The sequence below is a fragment of the Nicotiana sylvestris genome, chromosome 8 (assembly GCF_000393655.2).
Source record: "Nicotiana sylvestris chromosome 8, ASM39365v2, whole genome shotgun sequence".
NCBI lineage: Eukaryota > Viridiplantae > Streptophyta > Magnoliopsida > Solanales > Solanaceae > Nicotiana > Nicotiana sylvestris.
The window spans coordinates 149959648-149981502 of NC_091064.1; the positions used below are offsets into that span (position 1 = coordinate 149959648).

At 39.8% G+C, this 21855-nt stretch overlaps 1 protein-coding gene across 1 annotated transcript; it reads right to left on the reverse strand.

The window, feature by feature from the left end:
* Positions 1 to 7955: 7955 nt before the first annotated feature.
* Positions 7956 to 8456, reverse strand: LOC138875835 (uncharacterized). Its single transcript, XM_070154708.1, has one exon. The coding sequence runs from the start codon at positions 8454 to 8456 to the stop codon at positions 7956 to 7958; it is 501 nt and encodes a 166-aa protein (XP_070010809.1).
* Between the last annotated feature and the right edge of the window lie 13399 nt (positions 8457 to 21855).

The window sequence follows — 21855 nt, forward strand, 5'->3', positions numbered from 1 at the left end:
CTTGACAGTAGATATTACAACGCTACTACAGTGACGCAATAGCCTTTGAATTTGTTACATCCTTACAGAATAATTTCCAAACCAAAACTAAATCATTTCTGGAGTTTAATCTAAATACTGACTATCAATGAAATGGTAACAGTTTATTCAAGACCCCGAAGGTGTGCTATCTATCCTATGTCGAGCCCCACAATGATAGTAAGAACACTTAACATGCTAAAACCACAATAATGAAAGTCCAAGTACAAGTCTAATATGAATCACAAGGTCCATAGCATGAATAAATACAAGAAATAGCATAATTTAAACATGGAATATAGGTGCATCTCCAGCAATAACTTGACATTCAACTAAAACTCTTGTTTACAGCTTCAAAATACTTCAAACTCAAACTCCACACAATGATAAAGTTCCAACGTGTACCTGGTTTCAGCAATAAAAAAGGAAAAACCTGAGGTTAAAAAGAGAGCAACAGCAGTAACCCCACAAAAGGAAGCACATAGCAAAATCAGCTCAAAGCAATGATGGAACAATGGTAGAACAGCAAATCAAAACCCAACTTCAAGCCAAACTCAAACCATTTCTTAACCCAGAAGTATGGCTATGAAATTTTCAAGAGTTCTCGCTAACAAAGAGAATAAAAAAAACCCAAAACCAAGCAGAATTTTATCAATTTTCAGTTTTTCAGGAATTTAAAAGAAACTTAGTTACTTCTGAAGTTTTCAGTATTTTTTTAGCGTCTTTTCAGTCTCTAAACCTCTAATAAAACCTGACTTGAGAATGAAGTTACAATGCCTTTATAGGCAAGCCTTAGGGCAGCAGAAATGAGTTTTAGTTTTGCTCTCTAATCCTATTGGAATTTTTGTTTTTGCTATTTAATCCCTAAGTTCAAATTCAGCTTTTCAAAATCAGACCCAATCCAACCTTCCAGGAAGCTTCCCCATTCAGTTATTAAAGATTCCCTAGCCTAAATTTCCTAATCTAATCCTTAGAACCCCTGTTTTTTACTTCAGAAATCAAATGGGTTAAATTGACCCAATGACTTAAACCCAAATGAATGGGCTGCTCTTTGAAAATGGATCAGAATTGAACCCAGGGCCCAAACAAAATCAGAACTCCATTTTAGTTATTCAATGAGAAATCAGAAGAACTAAACAACTGAACGATTTCAAAACGATTTCGGTAGCTGGGACTACCAGGAAGCTGTGATTTCACTGTTGCTGTTGTTGCTGCTTGCTGAACTTCTTATTACACCAAAATGGAAAATAAATAGCTAAGCTAGCTAAGCCTATCAACTATGGGTTACAAGATTCCTGTCTATAAATATTCTAAAGCTTGATTTTGAGTCTTGGTTGGTTCATGCTGCAGACTCCGTTCTGAATCTTGATACTCATCAGCTGTAGCTGCCAGTTCATTCTTCAACTTTGGATTAAGGCGGGACATGTGAGGCTTGTGACTTCAATCATATCTTGAGCAGTCCGCATCTTTCTCCACTTCAGAACTTTAAGTTCACTTCTTTTTCTCTTTTTCTTCTTTTCTTTATTTGGATTGCGACTCATTCATTTGGTCGCCTCGATCCTTGTGCCTCGAGGCCAAACCTGCTCAGACACCAAAACAAACAAACGAACGAAATTTTTCTGCGCCAGTTTTCACTAGGAAAATTTTGTGAGTTATTTGTAATTAAAACCTAAACTATTATATATATATATATATATAAGCGATAAAATAAGGATTTTATATCTTTAATAGGAATAGATTAGGGAATGGAGCCCTATATCTAAAAATCTCAACTAGGGATTGGAGCCCTATGTTGGCAGAAGGCGACTAGGGGATGGAAGCCCTATGTCCAAAATCTCAACTAGGGATTGGAGCCCTATGTTGGCAAAACAAAGGCAACTAGGGAATGGAGGTCCTATGTCTAAAAATCTCAATTAGGGATTAGATCCCTATGTTGGAAAAAAGGCGACTAGGGAATGGAGGCCTTATGTCTAAAAATCTTAACTAGGGATTGGAGCCCTATGTTGGCAAAAGGCGACTAGGGAATGGAGGCCCTATGTCTAAAATCTCAACTAGAGATTGGATACCCTATGTTTGCAAAAGGCGACTAGGGGATGGAGGCCCTATATCTAAAATCTCAACTAGGGATTGAAGACCTATGTTGGCAAAAGGCGACTAGGGAATGGAGGCGCTATGTCTAAAATCTTAACTAGAGATTGGAGCCCTATGTTGGCAAAAGTAAAAGATTGATATTGGGGATTCTAAACTACCATTTTTGGATTTTCTTCTTATCCCTCTTTTTTTTCATTTCATTTCATTTTTTCATCATTTTCTCAGTAAAAATGCAGGAAAGAATTTGTAGGAGACTTCCCTTTTGGATTGATTATTGTTGTAACACTGTTTCTAGCACTTGTGCATTTTTTTCCCTTTTGGTTGTACCTGCTTCTTGCATGGTTGCTTTGGATTGCACTTGTTTTAATTTTTCCAAACAAAGAACAATTGTTAGTTTGAACGGTGGTTGGTTTGGTGGCCTTGATTGTTTTTGATCACTTGATCTCAGCCCAACTCTTTTGGTGAGAACCCCTGCTGCTTGCTGGCTTTTCTGAAGATTGATATCTCTCCTAAAACCGAGGAACTCAACCTTTCCAAAATTTCTCATGACGGTTTAACCGTGTGGGGCTTTGGCCCTTTCACCTTATTCTGCCTCTAGGGGCGTTTGACTTCGGATTTCTTTTCATTTTCCACAACTTTGATTTTAGAGTATCGGCCATCATGCTCAGTCGGGATCGACTTGACGCATCCGCTGAGGCTGGGTACTTTTCTTTGGATTTGGCTTTTATTAAGCAGAACCTTGTAAAACCAATCTTGCGACCTTTTCTTTGTATTAGTTTTGGAACAGAATTAGAGCGAAAGTGATTCAAAGAAAGGTAAACAAAAGACAAGAGAGTGAATTTAAGGAGAAGTGTCCCTTTTGGGGAGGAAAGAAGGACTTATCTTGAGTGCATGCAGACTTCAATAGACATGACATGCTTCTTAGACTGGGTACCCGATCTACAGAGCTATCCAACTTCTCATAAACCCATTACGACTCGTGTTTTAACACCGAGAAACCTTGCCAAGACTCTTTCAATACCAATGGTGGTGATGGGTTTCTTCTTTTCGATCAACGGTACCCTTTGCGGGTTTTTGCCAATCGACCTCTCTCATTTATCTTCTCACCATCACCTTATAGTGCTATTACGAGTTTTCACTAACAAGACGCTCTCATTTTTCAGTTTCTCTGCTCACCATTGTCTTACGGTGCCCGTAGGTTTTTCACCAATAAGACTCTCTCATTTTATTTCTCTCATCTTGATTGCATCGAATCCAAACAACTGTGTTCTCCGATTTTGAACACCTTTCATCGATTGATCGGAAGGACTTAAAAAAGCTTGGGTAAAAGAACTTGGGTCGAATTACAACTTTGGAACCGTTCTGGTGAGATCATCACTGAACTGTTATAACATCTGCCCCAGTTTCACTTTCGGGGGAACTTGGATTTTTGTTTTGTTGTGACTGAACCCCAGAGAGAGACTACTTACGTATCCTTTCGGAATCATGTCAAATATAGTTCAGGGAAACATTTTGTTTTTGTTATTTTTTATGCCTTTTTTCAAACATCTTCAAGTTCCAAAGAGGGTAATGAAAGGAAGGTAACTGGCTCAAAGGGTTAGCAAATGATTGGAGTGTTTGGGGTAGCGAGAATGAAAGCCTTCATCATCCCAATTGGATAGAGTTATTGCTGCAGAAGGATTTGACATAGTACCTTTTCATTGCATCTGCATTTATAGTTGTTTTAGGGTCATTTCCTTCAATGTCTCCTAGATATAATGCCCCTTTCGGTAACAATTTTCTGATAATGTATGGACCTTTCCATTTAGGAGAAAATTTTCCTTTTGCTTCCTGATGATGGGGGAAAATACGCCTTAAGACGAGTTGCCCCACTTCAAAGTTTCTAGGCCGCACTATCTTGTTGTAGGCACGGGCCATTCTTTGTTGATACAACTGCCCGTGGCAGACTGCAGCCATTCACTTTTCATCGATCAGGTATAACTGTTCCAAACAGGTTTTGACCCACTCACTATCTTCAATTTCAGCTTCAACAGTGATCCGGAGAGAAGGGATTTCAACATCCGCGGGTATTACGGCTTCAGTGCCATAAACCAAAAGGTACGGGGTTGCTCCGACTGATTTGCGCACAGTAGTACGATACCCCAACAATGCAAACGTCAACTATTCATGCCACTGCTTGTAACTTTGAATCATCTTTCTAAAAATCTTTTTGATGTTCTTGTTTGCTGCTTCGACGGCACCATTGGCTTTGGGCCGATAATGAGTAGAGTTCCGATGCGTTATCTTGAATTGTTCACATATTTCCCCCATCAAATGACTATTAAAATTTGCTGCATTATCTGTAATGATAGTTGTGGGAATACCAAAACGGCAGATGAAATTGGAGTACACAAAGTCTACCACAGCTTTCTTGGTGAGAGATTTGAGAGTAATTGCTTCAACCCACTTTGTTAAGTAGTCGATGGCGACCAATATGAACCTATGCCCATTTGAAGCTTTCGGCCCAATGACTCCATGCCCCAGACAACAAAAGGCCAAGGTGCTGACACGGGATGCAGTTCAGTAGGCGGTGCATGAAACAAATCACCGTGCACCTGACATTGATGACATTTCCTGACGAAACTGAAGCAATCTTTTTCCCTAGTCACCAAGTAATAGCCCGCTCGAAGGATCTTCTTTGCCAAAACATACTCATTCATGTGTGGTCCGCACACTCCTGCGTGCACTTCATACATGATTCTTCCGGCCTCTTCGGCGTCAACACACCTTAACAAATTGAGATCCGGAGTTCTTTTGTACAAAACATCACTGCTCAAGAAGAAAGCACTTGTGTGCCGTCTAATGGTTCTTTTTTGGTCTCCACTGGCTTGCTCGGGGTATTCTTTAGTTTTCAGAAATCTTTTGATATCGTGATACCATGGCTGGATATTTGGTTTTGCCTCAACCGTATTGCAGTAACTGTGCCTTTCTCGAATTTTGATTTCCAAGGGATCAATGTGAGCATTGCCTGGGTATGGCACCATCGAGGTTAAAGTAGTAATTGCATTTTCAGTTCATTGTGAAAACGAGGAATGTACTTGAACTCTACTCACTTGAACCGCCTATTAAGATCTTCCACATGTTGCCTGTAGGGAATAAGTTTGACATCTCGGGTCTCCCATTCTCCCTGATCTTGTCAGATAATCAGATCTGAATCTCCCATGATTAACAATTCTTCGATATCTTGGTTGATTGCCATGTTCATACCCATAATGCAGGCTTTATACTCAGCAGTATTCTTTGTGCAGAAAATTCAAAGCCGAGCTATGGCTGGATAATGCTGACCAGTGGGTGAGACCAAGACTGCCCCAATTCCAACACCTTTTGCGTTCACAGCCCCATCGAAGAACATTTTCCAAGCATTGGTGTCTTCTGATGTTATCTCAACTGAATTTACCTTTTCATCCGGGAACTAGGTGCTCAAAGGCTGGTATTCATCATTAACGGGGTTTTCGGCTAAATGATCTGCTAATGCCTAGGCTTTCATTGTCGTGCGAGTGATGTAGACTATGTCAAATTCAGTGAGTAGGATCTGCCATTTTGCTAACCTCCCATGGGCATAGGTTTCTGGAATATGTATTTCAAAGGATCCAACCAGGTGATGAGATAAGTGTTGTAGGCCAACAGGCAATTCCTAAGCTTCTGGGCGACCCAAGTTAGGGCGCAACAAGTCCTTTCCAACAGGGTATATTTGGCTTCATAGCTTGTGAACTTTTTGCTCAAATAGTGGATCGCCTGTTCTCTTTTTCCAATTGCATCGTGTTGCCAGAGGACACAGCCGAAAGAATTTTCCAAGACTGTTAAATACAAAAACAACGGCCTCCCAGGTTCGGGTGGGACCAAGACTGGCGGGTTCGACAGATATTCTTTGATTTTGTCAAAGGCTTCCTGGCACTCTTCTGTCCATTTAATTGTTGCATCTTTCTTTAACAGCTTGAAGATGGGTTCACATGTAGAAGTCAACTAAGCAACGAATCTGCTAATGTAGTTCAACCTTCCCAACAGGCTCATAACCTCTTTCTTAGTTTTTGGAGGAGGAAAATCTCAAATAGACTTTATCTTTGTTGGGTCTAACTCGATGCCCCTCCGACTTACTATGAATCCCAAAAGTTTGCCAGACGAAACTTAAAATGCACATTTGCCTAGGTTTAACTTCAGATCATATTTACACAGCCGCTCAAAAAATTTCCTCAGGTCTCGAACATGGTTATATTGGGTCCTGGATTTGATGATCACATCATCCACATACACCTCTATCTCTTGGTGCATCAAGTCATGAATAATGGCAGGCATGGCCATCATATAGGTTGCCCCGGTGTTCTTCAAACCAAAAGGCATGACTCTGTAACAGTAGGTGCCCCATGGTGTGGTGAAAGATGTCTTTTCCGCATCCTCTTCATCCATCAACACCTGGTGATATCCTGCATAACAATCCACGAAGGACTGTATTTCATGTTTGGTGCAGTTATCAACAAGGAAGTGGATGTTCGGCAAAGGGAAATTATCCTTGGGACTTGCTTTGTTCAAATCTCTGTAGTCCACACACACTCGAGTTTTCCCGTCTTTCTTTGGCACTGGGACTACATTAGCTAACCATGTGGTGTATCGAACCACTCGGATCACCCCCACTTTCAACTGTTTTGTGACCTCTTCTTTAACCTTGTCAATGATATTGGTTTTGAACTTTCTTTGCTTTTGCTGGACAGGGGGATAATCGGGGTAAGTTGGCAGCTTGTAAACCACCTAATCGACACTCAGTCCTAGCATGTCATCGTACGACCAAGCAAACACATCTTTGAATTCAAACAAGAGTTGGATCAATGCCTCTCAGGTTTTTTCATCTGTGAATGCTTATCTTGGCTTCCCTGACTTCTTCAGAACCACCCAAGTTAATTGGCTCAGTCTCATTTAAGTTCATCTTAGGTTTATTCTCAAATTGTTCCAATTCTCGATTTATTTACCTAAAAGCCTCTTCTTCATCATATTCCAATTCTTGGTTCATTATTTCACAATTAGACAGCGTGTTTGGATCTGGGCATAAAGTCCACAAGCATGTCATGTTATTTAAAGCCGCATTATTAGAATTGAAAGACAAAATAAGAAAAAGTAACAAAATTTAGAAAGGGTAAAGAGAGATGAACGATGAAATATTGTTTTCATTTCATTGAATTTGAAGATAACAGGGTTTACATTGAAAATTAAAGACATGAAACTAAAGAAAACATCTGAGTTGCACCCTGAAATAACTCGTGATGCAGAAAACGTGGCAGGACTGGACTACCGGGATTCCCGCCTGATTGGGAACGGAGTAGCCTTCCAATTTTGTAGCTTGGAATTGGGTCCCATGTATAGCACCTCAGCGGTGCTTGAGCCTTTCCCTAGTTGGACCATGTGGGTTTCATACAGCATCTGCCTCATAGCCCCACAAATTTCTTCAATTTCCTCGGCCGTGAAGGCCTCATCTTCCTCTTCCTCATTGTATTTATGCCTAAAAATGTTCTATAAAGATGCAGAGTCGGTTGAGGCAAGACCCATACATTGTTCTTTCCTTCATCTGCCCATTTTCCATCAGCTGGCGTGAGTCGGAAACCTACCCTAAAGAATTTCTCACTAGCAGCCAAGGTGATAGGTTCAATAATTCCTTGCAATGAAGTATCGAGCCCCTTCCCGGGTTTGTAACCATGTCTAATCATTTCCTTGGCAACCATAATTGATGTATTCGAGAGAAAGGGTTGAGGACACGGGTTTCCTTCTTCACATTGGTCTGCGACCACAACCTCAAAAGCTTGATAGACTATATGTTCACTTCATTCTCTAGCTTCAAGACACGGGACTGACGGGTCTCGGTAGATCGACTGCTCATCTTCCCCATGAACTACAATCTCCTGATCTTCATGTTCGAATTTCACCATCTGGTGGAGAGTGGAAGGCATAGCCCCTGCTGCGTGAATCCAAGGTCTTCCCAAGAGGAAATTATAGGAAGTATCCATGTCTAAGACCTGAAAGGTCACCTCGAAATCCACCAGGCCGATAGTTAGAATCAAATCAATCTCGCCTATTGTATCTCTTTTAATGCCATCAAAGGCACGCATGCAAACGTTATTGGGCCTGATTATCTCAGTACCGATTTCCATACGTTGCAGAGTTAAGAGAGGGCAAATATCTACCCCAGAACCACCATCTAGCATGACCCTTTTCACATAATACCCTTCGCATTTAACTGTCAGGTAAAGGGCTTTATTGTGGGCGGCCCCTTCTGGGGGCAAATCATTCTTGCTAAAAGAGATTTGATTGACTGCAAAAAACATTTATGCCATCCTCTCTAACTGTTCTACAGTGGTTTAAATGGGTATGTATGCTTCGTTGAGAGTTTTAATCAACACTTTTTGATGTTCAGTTGAATTCATCAGCAAAGACAATAAAGAGACTTGGGCAGGAGACTTCTGAAGTTGGTCAATTATTTCGTAGTCTGCCATTTTCATCTTCCGAAAAAACTCTTCTGCTTCTTCGGCACTCACTGGATTCTTGGGTGGGAAACGTTTCTTTGTGGCATTATTCACTTCCTCCAGATTGATGTACTTTTCCAGTGGGTTATTTTCCTTAGCTTCTCCCAAGATCTCTTTACCTTTGTAAGTTACTACCGCTTTGTTGTAGTTCCATGGAACAATAGTGGGATCTGTCATAGGTCTTTGCGGTGCATGGCCAATAACCACGGCTCATTCAGCCTTGGTAAAATTATTGGCCCCCGCACCACGTAGGTCCCTTTGGGCACATATATTTTCGCTCCCTTGTTTAGCCCAAACCTTCTAGGAGGGCTCAATGACATATGTTCCTTCTTGTGGCCTCGGGGAACATAGAGAACAACATCTTTTGAGGGCGCTGCCCCGGTCTCAATTCCCACTTTCTTTTCTGTATTCTGAGGGGTAGGTTTGCTCTTCTTCTCCCCCTTGTCTTTTTTTTTTGCGACAACTTTCGGTTTCTTTTCCACATTGGCTAATGCAATGATGGCTTTGAGAGCTGGGTCAAACTCTCTATCTCTACAGATCATTCAATTAACCAACCTGTTGTTGTGAGCCGGTAATGGATTGTTGGTTACATTAGGAACGTCATCGTCCTTCAGCACTATTCTCTTTTGTTCTATCAAATTTTCCACAACCCTCTTCAAGGTCCAACAGTCATCTGTATCATGCCCTTTTGCCCCTGAATGGTAGGCATATCGAGTGCCAGCTCTATAAGCGGGTGATGTTGGGTTCTGCCTGGTTTGGGGTACAGGCTGCAACAAACCCATCAGAACAAGTTTGGGGAAAAGGCTGGAATAAGACTCACCGATGGGTGTGAAGTTTGGTATCTTGGGTGGTTCTCGGGAACGGAAGTTGCTTTGTGGAGCTCGGGGATTATAGTGAGCTTGGTGAGGAGGTTGATTTCTTGGAAATGGAGCTCAGTTTTGATTAAATTATTGTTGTTGACTACTATAGGGTTGGGCATTCAGCACTGCATATGGCTGAGGAACCATAGCATAAGCCACATCTTGGTGGGGATAGTAATGTTGTGGGGTTCTTTCAGAGAAATGAGGTCTGGGTGGATGGTGTTTTCTTGCACTTGAAGTTTCCATTGATGTTTATTCCTTCTTCTTTCGATTTTTTACTCCTTCAGACCCGTCTTGGATTGCTTGGGAAGTAGCCCTTATAGTAGACTGACTCAAGATTCGCCCTATTTTCAACCTATTTTCAACCATTTCACCGATTTTGATGGCTTCGGAAAACGGCTTACCTATCGCAGACATCAAGTTTTGATTATAATCAGCCTCTTGGACTTGAAGGAAGACACTGACCATCTTTGTTTTGTCCATAGGATGCTTGACCCTGGCCGCTTGTTCGCGTTATTTGACAGCATACTCTCGGAAGCTCTCTGAGGACTTCTTCTTTAGATTTAACAATGAATTCCTATCAGGGCAATGTCGATGTTATATTGAAATTGGCTGACAAAGTCCCGAGCCAGGTCATCCCAGATATGCCAACAAAATATATCTTGATCCCTATACCATTCAGAGGTAATGCCGACCAAACTCTCTCCAAAGTAAGCCATGAGTAGCTCTTCTTTTCCGCTCGCTCCCCGCAGTTGGTTGCAGTACCTTTTGAGGTGAGCTATGGAATTCCCATGCCCGTCATATTTTTCAAACTACAGGGTTTTGAAACCCAAGGGTAAATGTACGTGCGAGAACATGCACAGGTTAGCATAAGATACGCTCTTTTCCCACTCAGACCCTGTATATTTTTGAGACTTTGCTCTATGCTTCTCATATTTCTGGTAATCTCCTCTTGTTCAGGTTTTTTGTAGTTTTCTCCTGCCCTGTGGTAAACTCGTACTGAGGTGGCTAAGGGTAAGCATTGGTAGTGAACTGGGTTGGTTCCATTGGAAAAGATGGTTCATGAAAGGTGAAGGAGGATGGATCGAAGCTAGGCCTAGGTAGGGTAGGTTGTGTCGTAGCTGAACAAGGTGGCGCAGTGAATATGTTTGAAGCCACGCCTGAAGTTAACACCTGGGGGCAAGCCTCAAAAGGTGTTCCAGCAAAGTAGGCTGAAATGGTAGGATATCCCAGTGGGGTATTTGGATAACTTATGGGGATGTTGGAGGTGCCACTTGCTCTGAGAAACAACTTAGAGAATCCGGGCATCGCACTTAGTGGTTCTCTTCCGTTGGCCCAGGTGTCCCACATTTCCATCATGCGGAGACACAGAATCCTATTTTCCTCAGTAGTTGTTGACTCAGAAGTTGGGATGGCCGAGATTGGGCTATCCTCCGGGATAGGGATTGTTGGCAGATGACTTTCTGAAGACATTTCAACACTTCTTTTTTTGACCCCCATGAAGTATGGATATGAAGCCAGACTACCACAAAACCAACCAACTTACTATAGAACCTGTACTTAACATTAGACAACAAACCGGTCAGTTTGAAGCAATTAACACATAGGTAATCGCACGTTGGGTATGATGCGCCTATACAGTTAAATGTGTTTCTAGATGTTTCGCAACGGTTGCATGTTTCATCCTGGCTTTTGCTTATTTCCCCAATTTTCTTTTCTTTCCACTTTGGCTCTTTGTGTTTCTCCTCTTATTCTCATTTTCCTCTCTTTTCTTTTCTCTCTTTCCTTGCTCTCTTTTTTTCGTTTTTCTTTCTTTTGGTTTTTCTTTGGCTCTCTTTCCTTTTGGTTTTTTTTCGGTTTTTTCCTTCCACATCCCTCTTTTATTTGAGTTATTTACAAGAAATTATGACCTGATCCGATGAGGATTGCCTACATATCACGACGCCATGTGGATTGCCTCCAACATACTCATTTCTTGAAATTTTAAAGACTGTAAACAGACTCAAAAGAATATTATAAACTAAAAACTGACATACAGACTCGGTAAATGAAAAATCAAAAGTACATAAGTGCTTCAACTCCTGGGGCCTGTGGGACATCATTCGGTCTTGCCACGGGCCTATGTGCGACATCCCCTTGAAGCCGTTCCAAATCACTCATTATTTGGCGGAAGAATGTCATTATTGTAGCGAAGAAAGTGGTTTGAGTCATGTCTTCACATGCGTGGCATTTCATGACGATGTAGTCAGCAATGGCTCTAACCCTCTCTCGGATAATACCCTTTTCCTGAAGCAGGCGCCCGATTTGTTGATTCCGAGCTTCCAACACTTGGGTGTCATGATGATTTTGAGTCTGCAACTGTTGCATATCTTCTTCCATCTGGGCCATCAAAGCATAACAATGTTTCCTGTCGGCTTTAAAGTTCTTAGCTTGTTTGGTCGCCTCATTTTCAAGGATAGTTAGCTTTCTCTTAAGATTGGTGATTTTCCCCTCATATTTTCTTTTCATTTGTCACACACTCTCTGCCTGCCCTTCTGCTTTCTTTGCCAATTGTGCTCGGACTCTTGCTAGACTGGCCTCAGATTTTTTTAGGTCATCTTGACACTCGAGTACTTTCTTTCTCAGACCACTTATAATCCCTTCATCTGCTCTGCTTCTTTCCAGGTTTCTAGCAGCTATTCTCATTTTTTGGATCTGAAATTTGAGGGCTTTGTTTTCCTGAGTTAGCTTCTCCTTTTCCCCTTCATCTGCGACAGCTTGGATACTATTGCCAAATTTGAGGTCCCTGATTTGTCCCTCTAATTTACTTATCTTGGCCTTATAGCTTTCTTCTTTTGCCAACCAGTCCCGCTGCTCCCGCGAGTCATTCGTGAATTGTTGGACATAGGGTCTCTTAGCAGGTCTCTCGGGCTCTCGAGGGATTTGAAACCGTTTACCGAACAAAATCATGTAATTGAGGTCTACCTCACCCTTAGCTAGATCTCGTACCATAGTCTTAGGTTTGAGAATTCTGCATGCATTCCAAACTTGGAGAACACTTCCTTCTGGGAATACAACCTTTGGGCCCAATTCGACAACTTGTCCACTCAGATCTTCGTCATGGGGAACAGTTTGAAACCTGCCCAGTTGGCGCAAAACCCTGTGAGGAGCATTTAGCTGAATGCTTCGGATACCTATTAGGAGAAGATAGCACACTTCGGTTGACATGTATACGACTTTGGTGATAGGGAGCCATCCGAAAGTCCACTAAATTTTATCTGAATTTAAAGAACTCAAGTGTGCAAACCAAGCCTCGGCACCCTCTGGAAATTCAACACCCACCACTCGTCTTTCAAATTCTTTGATGCAATTCAAACCAGTCATGTCGTAGTTCATATACCCGACATGGTGACAAAGATGTTCTTGTATCCATAGTTGTAGTAGTAGGTTACAACCTTGGAAGAATTTTTCCCCTTCTCTACAAATGGTCAAAGCTCGGTAAATCTCAGACAAGATCATTAGAACCAGGGTACCATTAGCTTTCTTGATCGCGACATCAACCATTCCCACGAGGCACAATTTTATGTTGTCGTCTTTTCGCGGACATATTATAACACCCCAAGAATGCTACTATGAAAGCCAAACATTGTCGTGCCTCCCATTTATCTTTGTTTCCTACATGGGTCAGACCAGTATTCGGTACTTCAAAACCTTGGGAATTGCCATAGCATTGGTACAAGAATTGGAAAGTGAAAAACCCTTCAGCTAAATTCTCATCCTGAATATCCCGGATAATACTCAACATATCCGGAAACTTGTGAGGAGATACTGTTCTTGGTGACACCGGGTACCGACCTCTAAGGTTTCTGCTAAGGCCGGCGTAACCCGCAATTTCCTCAAGGGTGGGTGTAAGCTCAAAATTAGAAAAGCGGAACACAATCCGAGTCGGATCCCAGAAAGGTATCAAACCTTCAATCACGTCCAATCTTGGCTTGGTGTTCAAAAGTCCGACAAGACCACCCAAAACTTTTACCACGGTTCCTCGGCTGACCTTTCCTAAGTCCTTCCACCAGATATGGAGCTGTAAGGGGATTTCCTTAAGAGCTGCGAAGGGTTCATTTTCATCTGTGCTCATCCTGTACATTTATTAGGGTGAATAAGTTAAAAAGATCATGACTCATTTTGACTCAAGAAAAGTTATCACCATTTTTCCAAAAAAATAAATAAAAATACGGCCTTTCAGCACTTCGGGGAAAAAGCTTTTAAGCCTGTGTTTGCTAACCGGCCAAAACTTTGAAAAAGAGACCATAGGTTGTTGTTCTTGCAAAACAGCCTTCCGGCGCCCTTTTGGGGGACATTCGGCTATTTAGACTAGAATGCCATCACCTTACTTATTTATAATAAACAATAAAATTTTTGTTCTTTTTGGGTTATTTTTGCAAAAATGAAGTTGGACCCGATGGGGGTTGCCTACGTATCCCACATCCGGTGAGAATCAAACTAGCGTAGTTCGGGCAGATTTGACAAAAATAAAAACAAAACCAAATAAAAAACAAGATTTTCTTTTTTTCAAAATTTCAGCAGAGTTTCGGCATATTTTTTTTGGACATTGGTTTTTCCAAAAACAGGCAATTATCTCTCTTAGACCTCACATTAACTTTTCATTTTCCTATCTTTCTCCTATTATTCGTAAGCAAGTCAACATGCAAATCTGAAGAAAATAAATGCACTGGTAGCAAGTAGGATGCATCAGGATGGTCTTTTCATTTCGGGTACACCTGTCCTTGACACACCCAACCCCTGTGTTGAGTCTCGAAAGTCAAATGCATGTGATGCAAAAAACGTTCCTACTAGGGATCCGATATGAGGTTTTGTTATGCTAGGTTTAAAATCTAGGTGTATTGTTCTAGACCTGGCTTACCCAAGCAGACAGCTCATGCCGGGGGGCAGCGTACCGGGAATACAGAAGCTTCACCGGCTTTGCAACGTGTCCGAACCTCACTCTAAAATTGGATAAGACTCTAACATAAGAAAAGTCACTCGAAGTGCATACTCCCCGGATGATTTAGAAGACTCAGAGAGAAGAAGGGTTTTGTAGCGGTTTATATACAATTCACATAATATCAAAGCGGTAAAAAGCAGCATTTAGCACATTAGGCTCAAACATGTAAAAAAATCAGATAATAAATAAAGCCAAATATAACAGCTATTCTAAGCTTGAATTCTTGAACCCTGAACCGAAGTTCTGGGTTTCAATCCCAGCAGAGTCGCCAGAGCTGTCACACCTCTTTTTTACCCACCCGAGGGGGTATATAAGGGAGCTTTTCCAATTTAAGTGACATGATTCGAAATGGGATTATTTATTTGATTTTAGAGTCGTCACTTGGAATATTTTAATTGGTGTCCCAAGTCACTGATTTATTTTAAATCCCAAATCGAGGAAATTCGACTTTCCTTTTGAAGTCTGCGAACCAGAAATTCTAAGTAAGGAATTTTGTTAACCTGGGAGAAGGTGTTAGGCATTCCCGAATTCTGTGGTTCTAGCACAGTCGCTTAAATTATTATAATTGGCCTATTATCTGATTTATTACATGTTTTAGCCTATGGTGTATTTTTTGTTTATTAAACCGCTTTTAATTTATTTTTAGGAAGATTCAACGTTATATAAAACATGTCCCGAACCACGCCACATGTAATGCACCCGCAGTCCACGACACATTTTATTTAACGTTGTTGAGATTTGGATTTGGGTCACATGAAATGCACACCCGAGTTTAGGGAAATTAATTTAAATTACGCACCTAAAGGAACTATACACTTTCAAGTTTGCGAGGACCATGGAAAATTCAACTAAATGGCACACCTCAATTTCTAAAAGGTTAAAATTTATTAAGTAAGGGCCATGCGTTTTGAGATTTTATTTGGCATGGCACACCTCGATTCCGATTTTAAAGGAAGCTTGAACTAAGCTTTTGAGGGCCATGAACTATTGATGTTATTTACTATGGCACACCTCAACTAACTAAAGGAATCTAATTAACTAAATACTAAGAGAATCGGGATTTTATTCAAGCTAGCTGAAAGGCTTTGCGTTAAAAAGAAATAGGTTTAATTATTTAACCAAATGGCTTGGGCCATCAAAAGCAATTAATGGGAAGACTGGGTCCGACAAAGACGAAGCGGGTCCAAATAACATAGAGTATGCAATCCCATCTGCAAGTGCCTTCAGGTTTGGGCCCAAAAATGAGCCTAATTTTAATGAGAAAGAATGTCCAGAGATGAGGACGCAGGATCTAGTCCTCATGAAAGCAAACAAATTTGGACATCAAGGTTTTGGGCTCTAAACAACCCTTCTATGACTCAAATCCAATTTAAACTTAAGCAATTCTCAAAGGTAAACACGAACACATTAACCAATTAAAATACCAATGGAGGAAAATTGAGATGCCTCTCATTTACACATGAAAAGTATTATCAAGACTTCCATACATAAAAAAATCTTGACAATAGATATTACTAAGCTACTACAGTGATGCAATAGCCTTTGAATTTGTTTCATCCTTACAGAACAATCTCCAAACCAAAACCAAATCATTTCTGAAGGTTAATCTAAATACTGACTATCAATGAAATGGCAACAGTTTATTCAATACTCCGAAGGTGTGCTATCTATCCTAGTTCGAGCCCCACAATGACAGTAAGAACACTTAACATACTAAAACCACAATAATAAAAGTCCAAGTACAAGTCTAATATGAATCACAAGGTCCATAGCATGAATAGATACAAGAAATAGCATAATTTAAACATGGAATATAGGTGCATTTCCAACAATAACTTGACATTCAACTAAAAATCATGTTTACAGCTTCAAAATACTTCAAACTCAAACTCCACACACTGATAAAGTTCCAAAGTGTACCTGGTTTCAGCAAATAAAAAAGGAAAAGCCTAAGGTTAAAAAGAGAGCAACAACAGTAACCCCGCAAAAGGAAGCAAACAGCAAAATCAGCTCAAAGCAATGATGGAACAGTGGTAAAACATCAAATCAAAACCCAACTTCAAACCAAATTCAAACCATTTCTCAACCCAGAAGTATGGCCATGGAATTTTCCAGAGTTCTAGCTAACAAAGAGAATCAGAAAACCTAAAACCAAATAGAATTTTATCAATTTTTCAGTATTTCAAGAATTAAAAAGAAACTCAGTTACTTCTAAAGTTTTCAGTATTTTTTTAGCCTCTTTTCAGTCCCTAAACCTCTAAAAAAATCTGACTTGAGAATGAAGTTACAATGCCTTTATAGGCAAGCCTAAGGGAAGCAGAAATGAGTTTTAGTTTTGCTTTCTAATCCTTTTAGAATTTTTATTTTTGCTATTTAATCCATAAGTTCAAATTTAGCTTTTCAAAATCAGACCCAATCCCACCTTCTAGGAAGCTTCCCCATTCAGTTATTAAAGATTCCCTAGCCTAAATTTCCTAATCTAACCCTTAAAACCCCTGTTTTTTACTTCAGAAATCAAATGGGTCAAATTGACCAATGACTTAAACCCAAATGAATGGGTTGCTCTTTGAAAATGAGTCAGAATTGAACCCAGGGCCCAAACCAAAATCAGAACTCTATTTTAGTTATTCAATGAGAAATCAGAAGAACTAAACAACCTAACGATTTCAAAACTAAAATTCTAGCTAAATGACTGATTTCCCTTTTTAAACTAACTAATGAGCTATAATTAAACTACATATTCAAATTGAAGCAAACCTAATTAACTGACTACAAAACTAAAACAAGAAAAGCAAGAATCAGAAGTTTAAACCTAAAAACTAAACAAGTGGATAAACAAAAATAAGTGCACAACCTTTAAAAATTGAAAAGAAAAACTAAAAAATGAACGGAAACAATCTGACCACAAACCCTTGTCAAATTTCAACCAAAGTAAAAACTGACTAGAGAAAAGGATAAGAAATGAAGAGGAACAAATGGTGAAGCAACAAGAACGGGCAAAGAGATGAAGAAAACTTACCAAATCCAACTCAAAACCAACTGGAGACATTGATTTTAAACGAAACTAATGTTTATCATTTGTTCTATGTCAAGAACAAATGAACAACATCAATTTGCGTTGAATCAAATTTCAACTCGAAAGAAATAGAAGCCTATGGTCATGCACGCCAACGGGTTCAACGGAAATTGATTTTAGACTCTTAGGGTTCGAACTTAAATTTAAGATTCGAATAGATGTGGAAAGATTGGAGGGAAATGGTTTTGAGATTGAGAAAGGGGAGGATGTCAGGATTCTATGGTGTTAATTTGGGGTTGGTTAGAGGTGGCGCTGCCGGCTTGAGGTGGTGGAGAATTGGGGCGGCGCTTGGGTTTAGGTTAATCTCTGATGAGGGAGATGAGGAGTGAAAGAGACGAGTTAGGGGGGGTCAACATTCGGACACTTATATATTAGAAGGGGTCCCAGTTCCGTACCGTTCGATCAAGTGAGATTGGTCCTGATTAAGAGTAATCTAAACGGGGTCATTTGTTTAGATAATGGGGCGGACCGGGTAAAGTGACACGGGTTTGGGCCGATTTGACAGGTATTTGTGTTAAATCAATTGGGTTTGGGGGAATTTGAACTAAATTAGCCCAAAATCAGACTACTTCTTTTATTTCCTTTTCTTTTCCTTTCAATTTCTAACTTTCTTTTTCTTTTCATAAATAAAAATAAAACCTAAATTAATTCCTAACCCAAATTATACTACCAAATTAGGTTAATTACTAAAAATAATATTTACAACAACTAATTAATTACCAAATTAAAGGAAAACTACAAAATTCGAAGCTAAAAATTAAAATGCAAAAAATGAGTTATTTTGTGTTTTTTTCTATTTTGTCAAACAAATTAATTTACAAATTAATCTAAAAATATAAAATTAAGTCCTAAATGCAAATACAATGTATGTTTTGTATATTTGTTTTATGAATTAAATAAAATTAAACGTGCACAAAAATGCAAGTAATTAGAAAAATTCTACAATAAATCCTAAAATAACAAATAATAAAAAGAAAAATCTAATTCTTTGGAATTATGTAGGAATAATTCATGTGAGGTAAAATCGCGTGCTCACAGTTATATCCTAAATATGCATCTAGAAAACTTAACAACTCATGTGCTGCGGTAGAATCAATTAGTTGATCTATGTGTGGCAAAGAGAATGAATCTTTAGGACAAGCTTTATTTAAGTAAGTATAATCTACACAAACTCGCCATTTTCTATTCTTTTTTGGTACTACCGCAGTATTAGCTAGTCAGTTAGGATATTTTACCTTTCATATTGACCTAATTTTTTTAAGTTTTTGTACCTCATCCTGGATCACCTGATTTTTGAAGGATCCTTGCTTCCTTTTCTTCTGCTTAACAGGTGGATATGATGGGTCCTCGTTTATTTTGTGAGTCATCACCTCCGATGGTATATCTGTCATATCTGAATACGACTAAGCAAAGCAATCTGAGTTAGCTTTTAAAAATTCAATTAACTTACCTTTCATTTTTGTGCTCAAGTTTACACCGATGTAAACTTTTCTGTCCGACCAGTTTTTGAATAGCACTACCGCTTCGAGTTCTTCGATAGTTGTCTTAATATTTTTAGTTTCTTCTGGCTATTGAATAACATCGAGTCTCGAATCAATGTCAGCTTTAGCTGGAATGCCTTCAGTTGAGGTTTGTATTGAAACATCCTCAACTGAACTCTGTAACTGCTATTTCTTGCCTTTTACCTCGTTTACCGTGCTGGTGGCAACTACTGAATTGATACTTCTCGAAGCTTGTTGATCTCCACAGATTTGATGAGTCCCTCATTGTGAAGGAAATTTGATAACTTGATGCAATGTGGACAGTACATCATCTATATCATGAATTCATGGTCTTCCTAGGATTATATTATAAGCCATGTCTGGATCTATCACTTGAAACTTTGTATCCTTGATAACTCCTTCTGCAAACATAGCTAGCACTATTTCTCCTTTCGTGACAACACTTGAATTATCAAACCAAGACATAGTCTGTGCCTTTGGTATCACCTTGTCGTTAGCTTGCATCTCATCCACTAGCTTACGTTAGTATCGTATACAAGTAAGGATATTACCAGTGTGCCATTGTGAGGAACCATCAAGTTGTCCGCATCTTCCTCATCAAATGTTATATTGACTCCTTCCAAGGTGTGACGTATTTGCTTCCCATGAGTGACTTTGACTTTTGACGTCTTCTTTCCTGCTATATAAGTCACACTATTGACCTCGTCTCCCCTGGTTATTACATTGACTATTCTTTTTGGAGATGGGGGTATTGGGGTTTCTTGTTTATTTTGCATATATGATTGCCTACCTTTCTCGTTGAACAGGTTAGTTAGATAACCTCGTTTCAACAAATGCTCAACCTCTCCTTGTAGTAATCTGCAATCTGATATTTATGGCCGTGATCGTTGTGAAATTCATACCAATAATCTAGATTTCTTTTGCTCAAGTCTGATCTCATTTCTTTAGGCCACCATACCTTATCTGCCATACCTCTTAAAACAGCCACCAAGTCAGAGGTACTGACATTAAAACTGTCGTCTTCGATTGTCACATGTGTGTTGGAATTGTCTCCTCGCGCATCTCGTTCCTTTTTGAATGTAGATGAGGAACCTGCATCTTTTTGCCTTGACCTCGATTCATATCGTAGGTTTTCTTGTTTGGACCGAGAATCTCGACCTGCAGGACCCATATAAGGCTCGTACATGTTTTTCTCGGTCCTTTTTCCGATTTTGAGCTTTTTGACCCTTCTCTTTCATCAAACCTTAGTTGTGCAGCCGTGTTTTCCTCTATCCGTAGCTTTGTGTTGTATCTGTTATACACGTCATTCCAAGTTGTTGCTAGAAATTCTAGCAAACTTTCCTTCAGTCTCCTCGTGGCTTTTGAACTCTTCTCGTTTAGATTGCTTGCAAATGCCATGGCTGCCCAATTGTTAGGTACTAGTGGTAACATCATCCTCGCCTGTTGGAATCAATCCATAAACTCTCTGAGTAGTTCTGTGTTTCGTGTTTTACTTAAAGATATCTTCCATCCTTTTTTCAACTTTTTGAGCCCCCGAATGTGCTTTTATAAATGAATCTACAAGCTCAGAAAAAGAATCAATTGAGTTTTCAGGTAAGACAGAATACCACTTTACTGCTCCTTTCGTGAGTATTTCACCAAATTTTTGACCAAAACTGATTAATTTCTTACTTAGTTAAATCGTTGCGTTTCACGCCAGTTGTAAGCGCGGTTACGCGATCTCGCGGATCAATTGTTCCATCATATTTTGGAATATCGGCCATTTTAAACTTCTTAGGAATCGGCAAAGGTGTTGCACTTGGCTTCTAGGGCTGTTGTAAATATTTATCAATATCTACTCATTTAATCACGGGTGGTACACCAGTTATTTATTCTATGCGATCATTTTGCTCGTTCAACTATTTCAGCAAAGTTAGTACCAAACTTTGTAAATCAGAATTATTTGGTATACCTGACATTCCATCACGAGATTCACTAGGAGTTTCTCCGCTTCCTGAATTGGCAAGCCCCTATCGTTGGTTTTCTATGGTAGCGATATTGTTGGAGGAGGAGTTGGCGGTGCAGTTTGAAATCCCCTAACAAAGGCTTGGAGAGAGTTTTTCACGTGCTATACGATCAATTGTTTTAAAGCGTCTTGTCTGACAGTGTGCTCGTCCCCTTGATGATTATTCGTTCGTGATGTTGATCTTTCAGCTGTCCATTCTTGAAACTGTCGAGTAGATACTTGTGGTGAAGGAATTGGTGGAGTTCCTCCCTCCTGTGGATTTAGCTAGTTATTTTAGTTGACAGTTGACATGATTGGTTGTCAGAAAGAGAATTTGAAAAGTGAAAATATTATCACGTTTCCGGTAACGGAACCAATTTGTTTAACCAAAAAATATGTTTATTGATCAAAGTCTTAATTTTGAAGAAAATGTGTAACGATTCGGCCGGTCGTTCTAAGAATTTACGCTCTGATCCCCTATTAACTGCTTTTTCCGTATTTATTTCTGCTATTTTGATTCGCCAGGTTGTTTAGTTTTGAGTTTCGGAGTGTTTTGGGACACTTAGTCTCTAAATAAGAGCTTAAGTTTTAGAATTGGACCACAGTCGGAGCAGTGTGAAAACAGCCTCGGAATAGATTTTCGTCAGTTTCGTTAGCTCCGTTGGAATATTTCGGGCTTAGGGGCATGTTCGGATTGTGTTTTGGAGGTCCGTAACTAATTTAGGCTTGAAATGCCGAAAGTTGAATTTTTAAAGTTTCCGGTTCGATAATGAGATTTTGATATCGGGGTCAGAATGG

Excerpts from the sequence above, each read along its gene's own strand:
- LOC138875835 (XM_070154708.1), bottom strand. The coding sequence starts at position 8,456 with ATGTTTTTTGCAGTCAATCAAATCTCTTTTAGCAAGAATGATTTGCCC.